This window comes from Pipistrellus hanaki (assembly GCF_964339955.1).
Source record: "Pipistrellus hanaki genome assembly, chromosome: 1".
Taxonomy (NCBI): domain Eukaryota; kingdom Metazoa; phylum Chordata; class Mammalia; order Chiroptera; family Vespertilionidae; genus Pipistrellus; species Pipistrellus hanaki.
In genome coordinates, this window is record NC_140503.1 from 165,560,524 (window position 1) to 165,570,753 (window position 10,230).

The following is a 10,230-nucleotide window of genomic DNA, read 5'->3' on the forward strand; positions in this document are numbered from 1 at the left end:
CTATTCACTGAGCCAAACCAGCTAGGGCTATTTGTATAATTTTCTGCTAGTTCTCATCTCTGTAACAACCCATTATTTCACAGAGAAAGATTATAGTAACATAGTTTTTTATTTGAAATTCATCTCTTTTCATAATTTGCTGTGATATTATGCCTAATGATTAAAGCAATAGAATATTTGTAGTACTTGTATTTTCGTATACGTGCTGCTGAAGCCAGCACTGTAGTACTTGTATTTTTCTAGGCCACTAAGTATCATTCATTTGCTAAGGCACAGTTTATTACACTAGGTATTTACTTTTTAGAAATAGTTTTTACACTACAGTCTTTTTTCACTTCCCAGTTTCTTTTATTTCTATCACCTCTTTTTTGTAGGCTTCTTGAAGTACTGGATAGGGTACCAATTGCTTTAAGGAACTTTGAAATCCCATCCCTTTTCTGTGTGCTTTGTCCCACTGTTTTCCTGGTTAACAAGTAATGAATGTATTTAGAGATAAAAACAATTTGTGACCACATGTGTTCTTGTAAAGTGTGTTATTTTTCTTTATTTTTCTGTGGTATTGCAAATAGTCATGCTTGTGTGCTACAGGTTATATATATATATATGTGGATAAAACTTGGTTAAGAAATATCCAAAAATGCTTATGAAATATATGACTGAAAAGTTAACCTTTGATAGTTAAATAGTCAAGATAGGCTTCCAGAAAGATGGTGGTAATTAGCCAGATCTAGAAGGTATTAGGTAGGTAATGCAATTTCAACAAGTAGAAACAGGATGAGTAAGGGTAAAGTAAGAAAGGGCAAGATTTGTACAGAATAGAGAGCAGGCCCATTTGGCAGGAATGGAGAGCACAAATTGGAATATGTTAGGAAATAAGGATGGATAAGAAGGCTGGTGTCAGATTGTGTAGACCTTATTAATAAGCCAAAGAAGCGAGCTTATTGCTGTTAGGCATGGGGTGCCACCAAAGAATTTTGAATAGGGAAGAAATATATGTTGCTAGAAGAAGATTATTTTGAGTACAGCTATAATTACAGAGAACAGAAGGCCAAGAGACTAATGACTCTTTACCAGAGGTAAGATTTTGAAGGCCTTCCAAAAGATCTTGGGATCTTGTAGTCTATAATAGAAAAGTTAAATGTTTAAATAGATCATGCTGATACAATGTGATTGACTTTGATGTCAAGTTGGTATAGAAACAGATGATTCTGGAGTTTGGGTGGAGTCAAGGGTGGCTTCAGGAAGGATTGATATTTAAACTGTCCTCAAGGGTAACAAGGACTTAACTCCCAAATTAAACAAAAACATTTCTTCCTAGTGTTGTCAAGCCTGTTACTTTTCTACAAAAATATGTCTTGTCAAAAGTTCTCACTTACTGTCTAAAAAAGGAAAATACTTAAATTATTCTCAAGGCCCAGAAGCCTTTCCCATTTCTTATTTAAATTTTTTTCTTGCCTCTGGCTTCTTCCTTCAATTCTTAATTTTAATCACTGAAGAGATTAGAAGAGGCAGGAGAATGGACTGGACCAAAGCAGATGTGGGTATGTAGCAGTGAGCACAAGAGCTCACGATTTTACTTTCATGAAGATGTTCAGCATATAATTGCAAATACAGAATGCAAGTTTCAAAGATATTTATATTAAAATACTGCATTTGGGCAGAATTCCCAAGATGATAGGTAAGCTGGAAGAATAGATGGGTTTGAGGTAAAAGATAAGAGGCAAGGAAAGGAAGCTGGGGTACAGAGGGCACAGGATAGGAAAGCAGCCAGCAAAGATGACAAGAGCAGCTTATGTTAATTAAATTATCAACTTTTTTCTTCCCACCCCTCCCAGATGGATAGCTCCCAGTTGATCCACTGTCGGGAGCTTGTGGCACATCACCTTTCAACTCTGCAGTCTTCCTTGCCTCTAAATTCCATTTATGTCTACCGTCCCCTCAAGCACACCCTGGTGACCTGTGACAAAGGAGTGTTCAGATTACATCCCTCCTCTGTCACAGGCCCAGATTTCTCCAAGGACAACAGCAAACCAGAAGTGCCAGTCAGAGGTACAGCAGCCTTCTATCATCATCTCCCAGCTGCGAGTGGGTGCAAGTATACCTCTGCCAAACGTAAAGTAGAGGAAATGGAAGTGGATGACTTCTATGATGGAATCAAGCGGCTCTATAACGAAGATAATGCTTCAGAAAATGTGGGGTCTGTGTGTGGCACTGATTTATCAAGGCAGGAGGGACATGCTTCCCCTTGTCCTCCTCTGCAGCCTGTGTCTGTCATGTAGCTTCAGGTGTTACCTTTAAGTGCAAGCTGAGGTCTACCACTATGGGAGCAGGAACATGGAAGACCAGGGAAGGTATATACCGAATCAGGCTGATTTGACGTGAGCCAGAAAAGAAACAAAACCATTTATTAGTGTGGCTAATTATAATTTAACATTAGACATTATTTAAGCACTTAAAGACCCCCAAAAAAGTATAAAATTTGAAAGATCCAACAATTTTAAGTAAAAAAATTCTTTGTAGTTTTTGTCAGTTCTGCCATTTACTCTGCTAAAATGTAATGTAGGTTTCCCCATGTCAAAAGTTCACATTCAGTGTTTTTTTTTTAAGTTCCAAAATTTCATAGCTAACAAACACAATCCCATGTCCTGACTTTTTTGCTTGCTTTTATATTGAATATTAGTGAATTTTATGCGTGTTGATCAATAGCCTGACTTCCACTGATTAGGAAACCCTCAAAATTATTTTTTTAGCAATTCAGTGAATAGATTATTTCAGATTGACAGCCATATTTAATCCATGATTCAAATTCAAATTAATCTGAAAAGGATACCTCAGAATTGCCCCAAAGGAATCAGAGATGATAATAGAAAAAGGACTCACATTGATTTTTATGTTTATCTCATTTGTTTCTAGGATTTGGAAAAAAAAAAATTTATTTTTGATGATCTTAAACTGAAAGTTAAAAGTGTCGTATAATTAGGATACTCTTAGATTTGCTAAAGCATTTTTGACATTTGGATAAGAAATTTGTGATAAAGACGTCGAGGTACTTATCAAAGAAACATGTAACAACTAAAATTTAGATTTTGTTTTTTTGTAATTTATCAGCTCCTTTTCACTCTGTAATCAGTAGGAGAGACTGTTGTGATGTTGGGACAGCTCTATGATTGGGTCTGTGACATATAATAACTGAATTTAGTTCCCTAGTTTTATGTTAAGCTATTAGGATTTTCTGGATAAAAATTATTCTCTGCCTCCCAAGCTACCTATTGTATATTTCTCTTAATGACTCCTGTAATCTGAGCTCCCTTTGCAGTCTGAAGAAGGTATTTCAGCCAGAACCAGCCATGTACTGATGATGATAAAAGCCTCTGGTAGCAATAAATGTTGTCCTTAACCTTGTCGTATCTTTCTTCTACTTGTGAAGAGGTGCGAGTTTTTGATTGCTTAGGCACTCCTATTTAAACTGGAAAATAATAGAAGTCCTAAGAATGTGCTTCATAGAAAATAATACATGAAGGAAGTGATTTAAATATGAAGGATGCTTGGCTTCCTCCATCCCCTTCCTAGAGGCAAACCATGCTTCCCGCTCACTCCAGCTCCATGGCCGCCTCCATCTTTGTTGGGTTAATTTGCATACTCCAGATTGGCTGGTGGATGTAGAGGAGTGATGGTCAATTTGCATGTTTCTCTTTTATTAGTGTAGATAATGAGGTAATATGCAAATTGACTGTCACACCCTCAAAGGATGGCTGCCTACAAACCAGGCCAGCAGGGGAGTTGGTGAGGGACGACCAAATGACTGAACAAGCAGGCTGTGTAGGGTGACGAGGCTGGTGGGCGGGGGGTGGTTAGTGAGGGATGACTCAATGACTGAACAGCAGGCTGTGTGGGGCAACCAGGCTGGCAGTTGGGGGTGACCAGGCCAGCAGGAGGGGCAGTTGGGAGCCACCGGGCTGGCGGGGGGGGGGGGGGGGGGGGAGTTAGGAGTAACCAGGCAGGCAAGGAGGGGACAGTTGGGGGCGATCGGTCAGGCAGGTTGGTGAGCAGTTAGGAGCCAAGGTCCGGGACTGTGAGAGGGATGTCGGGGATTGGGCCTAAACTGGCAGTTGGACATCCCTCAAGGGGTCCTGGATTGGAGAGAGTGCAGGCTGGGCGGAGGGGGACACCCTCCCCCCTCCCCCCCCTCCCATGTGCATGAAATCTGTGCACTGGGCCTCTAGTTTAATCTATAGTCAATTAAATGATAGTGCTTTGGATACCAGACCCTTCTGAGCACTCCCATAAACCTGGGCTGTTGTAGAACTTTGTCTCTGAGGGGTCTGAACTCATGGATTGGGACAGAAAAGCACAGTATTCTTTAAGAATGGGGAATTTTTCATTAATATTTCTGTTAAATTATATCCTGTTTTACCTGAAACTATTCTCATTAGCCTACCCCAGGTTACTTGACTTAAATCTTGGCATCACATCATAAGCTTTTTTCTTCCAAGATTTGAAAACTGGACCTTTATGGATCATAATTGTCAGGTGCCTCCTGGTGGTTAGAAAACCTATCATTCATTAAAGCCTGCACGAAGGTAAGAGAATAAATTGGATGGGCATAAATCATTTTCTTACCCTCCAATCAATAGAGATGAAAAGTGCATACTGAATCTCGAAGATCAAACTAAGAGAAGCTAAATGTGTACTTCATTCTTTTTGCAAGATTGGTATGAAGTTGGTTATCTGTGGAGAACTAAGTGTTTTATCTATAGGTGATATCTAATATTAGTGTAGAAGGGGAGGGGAGGTTTGGAGAGGGGTGGTACTCCAAATGTCAGATACAACTGATTATCAGAAATGTTCTTGAAACTATGCCTCTGGCTCTGAAGGAACTAGATCATAGGTCTTCACTCAGCCAAGCTGATGTGAGCATCTGAGCCTGCATTCCCACCATTGAGGAAACTTAGACATTGCTTTCTGACCTCACCCCAAGAAGTATTCTTTTCTCCTGTGTTGTTAAACAAATATGTGTGCATGTCCTCTGCACTCCACATACCTGGGTTTTCAATCTGTCCAATGTACTCAGTCAAGGGTTCCTGAAACAAGCAGCACAGTGGCCTTTCTCTAAAAATGTGATTCAATCACCAAGGCTTATCCAACATGGTGGGAACTTGTTATCTTCATCCTTAAGGAAGTTTGTACACTTTCAAATGGAAAGGGTAGATACCGTGCCAAAGGTTCTCACAACCATCCTGGGAGAGAGCATGCCTCATCACATTAGCAAGTTGGGAGTTGGATAATTGTCCAGTGCCATATAGCTAAGACTTTTTTTTTTAACAAGTTTCAGATTCCAACTCATATCTCTAGCCTTTACATTTGATATCATGAAGTTTCTAATGTAATTATTACTTCAGAAGCCTCCAGAATTCTTGAAATTAGCCTTTAAACTGTGTTAATTCAGTGTCTCCTACACCTGTTATTGTGTTGAGATTTGGCCACTAGATGGTGCTTCCAGGAAAAGGAAACATCTTACATTTTTGGGAGAAATTGAGTTTGGTTTACAGTACCCGGAATGCGTAGTTGAATACTCATCTCGTTACTAGGCAATATTCAACATCAATTGCAGTTACATATTCATGTCACTGTACACGTGGGACTGAGGGAAAATAAGCAAAATCTGTGTTGATATGAGACAGGTGGCTGGCTAGATATGTCTCTTACCAAAAAAAAAAAAAAAAAAAAACAAGCAAAGCAGTTTTACAAATTAATACCTTGATGTCCTCCTTTTGAGTTGGCTGTGACCAACCCTTATGTCAGAAATGACAAGAATACAGGTTTTTCCAAGGAAATTAAAAAAAAAAAAATCTGATGAACAATATTAACTGTTGAATATAATAGAATCAGAGGTATGGAAGGGGAGTGAACTGACGATTCTTGGGGAAAAGGGGAGAGGGGGGCGTGGGAAGAGACTGAACATAAACTGTGCACCTATGGATGAGGGCAATGGGGAGTGGGGAAAGGGCAGAGGGTGGGGTGGGAACCTGGTGGAGGAGAGCAATGGTGGGGGGGGGGAAAAGGAACATTTGTAATAATATGAACGATAAAAACTTATTTAAAAAAAAATAAACTGAAGAAATGCAAAAAAAAAAAATACAGGTTTTTGTAGCACAACTTGCATTAAGGACTTAAAATGAAAGAAAGCTTCCCTCACAATATTGAGTTTAGTGGTTTTTATGATGTAATATGTGCAGTCCGTGTGTAGGACAGACATAACTCTTTGACATCTCTTGGTTATTGAGAAGGTGTAATAAGAGGTAACTAAGAATGACTTTGTCAGAAGAATGACTGTCACAACTCTAGTTCTTTAGTTCCCAGGGACTTCTGAGTTAAGGATGAAATGGGAAGAACCCCTCTCTCTTAACTCTTAAAGTACAACCTTTTAGAGCAGATAATATGCCAGAATTGTTGACCTCTGTGTTACACAACAGGGCGGGGGGGCGAAGAATAGCATAGTGAACTGGCTTCTCACTTCTCAGAAACGCTTAGTTGGGCAAGAGGACACTGCAAAATAAAGGGCAACCTTAAACAAGCAACTACTGAAAAGCAATTGGTGGTGGTGAGCTTTTGCTTTTCAGAATATGATCCATCCAGCAATTTAGCATTCAAAGGGCTTACCTTTTTACTCCAGAAGTTTGCTCATGAGGTATACAGAAAGACAGCACCTGATGTAGGCCTAATGCTGAATATAGAATAAGTATTTGGAAAAGAGGGAGGGTGTGGAAAAGGTGGGTGGATGGGTGGGGTAAGGGCAAGGAGAGGTCTAAAAGCATTGTACAGAGAATGTGTAGTTGGCCAAGCTCTCTATAGAATGCTATTCTGCACTCTCCCCCATACACACTTGACTTGGGGGACAGGGACCAACCTCGTTATATAATAGCCTTTGCCGCCTCTGATCTATCAAGATGCCATAATTTAGAGAAGTTTCCACAGTGAACTGAAATGTCATTCAACTCACAGCACTGAGTGCATAACTGACTTTGATCTGAATGTCTCACAACTAAAAGACCTCACTTGTATATAGCTGCTTGTCAGAATAGTCAAGTTGGGGAGAGAAGTGAGTGGGTACCTAGACTCTCAATGAACATATCCTCACCCCTCACCGCCATGGGGGTGAAGTTGCCTGCTAGAGATTGTTCTGAGAGCCAGATGGGGTCCATCACAAGGACTAAACACCAGGGCCTTCAGAAATCAAGTACAGGATATTCAAAGTGAGCGGCTTTGCCATCAGTGCCAATCTCCAGGGTAGAAAGATAGTAAGTCATCTGCCAAGCAAAAGGTTTTGTGTAAAAATGTCATTTGAATACAGTGAAAGTTATGCCTTTAGTTTTTCAGATATTAGAACTTTTTTATCCATAAGCTGGACCAACGACAGGCAAAAATAAAACCAAAAAACTAAAGTAACTATGAAGGACGTTTCATTTAAAGGTATAGTTGGTGGGGAAAAGTTTGGCCAAGCATATTAGAAAGATGACCTAATTTTATCTGCCCCACTTCAGCACATACTGATTCAGGAAATCAATCTCTCCACCCGAGCTGTGGCAGCCTCCAGCAGACCATCCAGGCCACATCTGGGGCAATAAAGCACTGCCTGTATTTGAAACCAAGTAATATTTTTAAAGATTGAATGGAAAATAGCTTGTTATCAATGCAATATATAGGCTTTGGGGATCAATTCTTGCTTTACTTTTTCAGTCTACCATGGAAGTGAATTTTTATTACTGAAGATCATTAGCTCTGCGGTTTCATAGCCAGAACTTGAGAACCTACCAGTGTTATCAGCACTTGAGAAAAGGCACCCTATTGGAGTAAAAACGGTGGTGAGCTTTTGGGAGAGATGGCAGGCATCTGACCTGTTGTGCGTGTCCGTGATCAGCTTTTCCTTGGTAACTGAGCAGAAGCTAATGTACTTAGAATAGCTTGTTCCCCAATCCCTCCATTAAGATGATTACTATTACACTTTCTTTAATCTGAGAACTAAAAAGGGGGGAAAAAGAATAGCAACAATAGATTACATATTTCCCTACTTAAAATAATCCTGCCTAATTTGATTTTTAAATATTGGTCAATAAATGTCTACCACTGGATGCAGAATTTGTTTTTTAAATGATGGGTAAAGTTGATATTAAAATATTAAAAATAAGGAATTTAAAAATTTAAAGTTTTTTACTTAGTGACAACAGTAGTTTCACAGGCAATAGTTTACTATATAATTGATGTGTTAATTTGTCATGTTCCGGCATTAAATGAGTGAGTACCCACCCATCCACCCCCTTCAACTACTGGCCACTAGCAGATTTCTATCATTGAGGGATGGCTCTTTACTCATAATCTGATCATTTAATGGCTCAGACGAATCTGACTATTGCATTTAATCACAGTGTCTAAGTAAAAAAATACAGCAAGCTCATCTAATTGCTCTAAACTGCTTTCCAAGAATTAAATGATTCAAGAGGCAGGGGCTGTTCCTGTATCTCACCTTCCAACAGAAGCCTGTGCCACCATTCTTAAGGAGAGGGGACATTCATGCACTCGGGCCAACAACGTTTTTGTGATCTACCTACCTACTGGGGGCTGAAAAACGATGGAAAAAAAAGCAAAAACTACAGACAAGTAGTGAAGTTAAAGGGAAACTTAAAGCCGCCTGGGTGATTCTGAGAAGACGGGGGGGGGGGGGGGGGGGGGGTCAGAACCATTGCTGTGAGGCTGTTGTCTGGGCGGCCGAAGTGCTTGTTTGCGGTTCACTCCCCACGGTCCCAAACACAACTCTGGACAGAAGGTAAAGCAGAGCTTCACATAAATACAAAGGCAGGGATGGGCCAGGAAGTGATTTTAAGGTACCTTTAAATAGAAATTGAGTCCCAGAGGCAGAAAAGGCTCTAAACAGTACTGACGTATTTGAAACATGGAGGTCAAAACCTCAGTGACAGCAAAAGGTTTTGTGTGTACTTGTGTCTGAGATGAGACCATTTTAAGAGAATTCTGTGACTTAAATTTCTCCTTGAGCTTAAAACTAGCTTAATTTTGATACCAAAACTAAGTTTGAATAACCAATACATAAAGCAGAACTGGCTTGTTTTCTTTTTTCTCTCAAAACAGAATTCTAAAACAACAAGGGATGCGGGTAACAGAAAAAGTCAAAACAACAGAAGTTCGTGAATTTAAAGGATGGATGCCCACTTCTCTCTCTCAAGAGGCAGATGGTCAGCTGAAAAATAAAAACATTGTATCAATAGAACACACCAAATAGAAAAAGATGCAGCCATCTCTGTTCATGCAATACCAAATAATTAAGAAAACCAAACCATCCCAAACTCCAAAACAACCCATAAAAATAACAAAGGGAAGAAAAGTGTTGCCCAAATCTCATGGCCTGCTTTACGGTTGAGGGTCCTAATGGGGTGGTGGTTCAGAATGTCATTCATGGGGCAGAGGTGCGGAGTTAACCTGAGGTCAAGTGTGTGGACCCTGCAGGTGGGGCCACCTCGGGTCAGGGCACTTGCTGTGAATTCTTGGACAGCAGCGTCAAGAACCTGACGGCTAAGCAAGAGGGTCCCAGCACAGGGCTGCCTTGGGTGTTGGCCCGAGTTCTGTTTCACTCGATTTCCTTGTAAATAGTAGAGCTTTTTGGTAGTGATAAGTCACTTCAGTAACCACTCCGGGTAGTGGCTTGTAAACAGACATTGACAAATACAACAGTGAGATAGTCAACCCAGACTTGAGAAGGAGGCGATGGTGGAAATGAGGTAACTCTTCCCCAACACGTGTGAACAGACAGCTCCTGCTCTTCTAATGCTCTATGTCCATTAGGAGAGAGTAGGGCTTGTCAACAGGATGGTTACATAAAGAAGAAGCTACAGAAGAGAAAAAAGAAAGTTCAGATTCAAATGTGGTTCATAAAGGCTTAAACATACGAGTGTCTCTATTGTACTGGGAAAGGACAGCAGTCAGTTAAAGGGACGACTTTCCTAACAGGTGTGAGTGCAGCAGGGCCGGCAGCAAGGGCCAGGCAGGAAGAGGTGCCTCCGCTGGGCCCGGGCAGTGGGCACCCGGGGACACTGGCCAGGACGGAAGGGCCTGGGATGGGGGAGAAAGTGCAGAGATGGCATGTGAAGAACAGGACAGACACCAGGCGGTATCTTGGCGAAGTGGGTGCTGCCCGCCAGACCAGGCAGGGAAGCCGGGCCT

General features: G+C 40.8%; 2 protein-coding genes across 6 annotated transcripts in view; one reads left to right on the plus strand and one right to left on the minus strand.

The window, feature by feature from the left end:
* Window positions 1–3,397, plus strand: part of CCNI (cyclin I) — a 24,643-nt gene extending 21,246 nt beyond the window's left edge. The window contains 1 exon segment of the mRNA XM_084883604.1: window positions 1,836–3,397. Coding sequence (XP_084739730.1) covers window positions 1,836–2,279 — 444 coding nt within the window. The 3' untranslated portion in view covers window positions 2,280–3,397.
* SEPTIN11 (septin 11) overlaps window positions 3,104–10,230 on the minus strand; it is a 96,860-nt gene continuing 89,733 nt past the window's right edge. For 3 of the 5 annotated variants that reach the window (XR_014794857.1, XM_084881936.1, XM_084881933.1), the window contains one exon: window positions 3,104–9,250. Coding sequence is in view for 2 of the 5 variants with exons in the window: in XM_084881936.1 (XP_084738062.1) it covers window positions 9,247–9,250 (4 nt within the window). In the remaining 3 variants the exon portion in view is untranslated. Of the gene's footprint in view, window positions 9,897–10,230 lie in introns of all 5 variants that reach the window. The other 2 variants (XM_084881935.1, XM_084881932.1) reach the window with 1 other exon arrangement.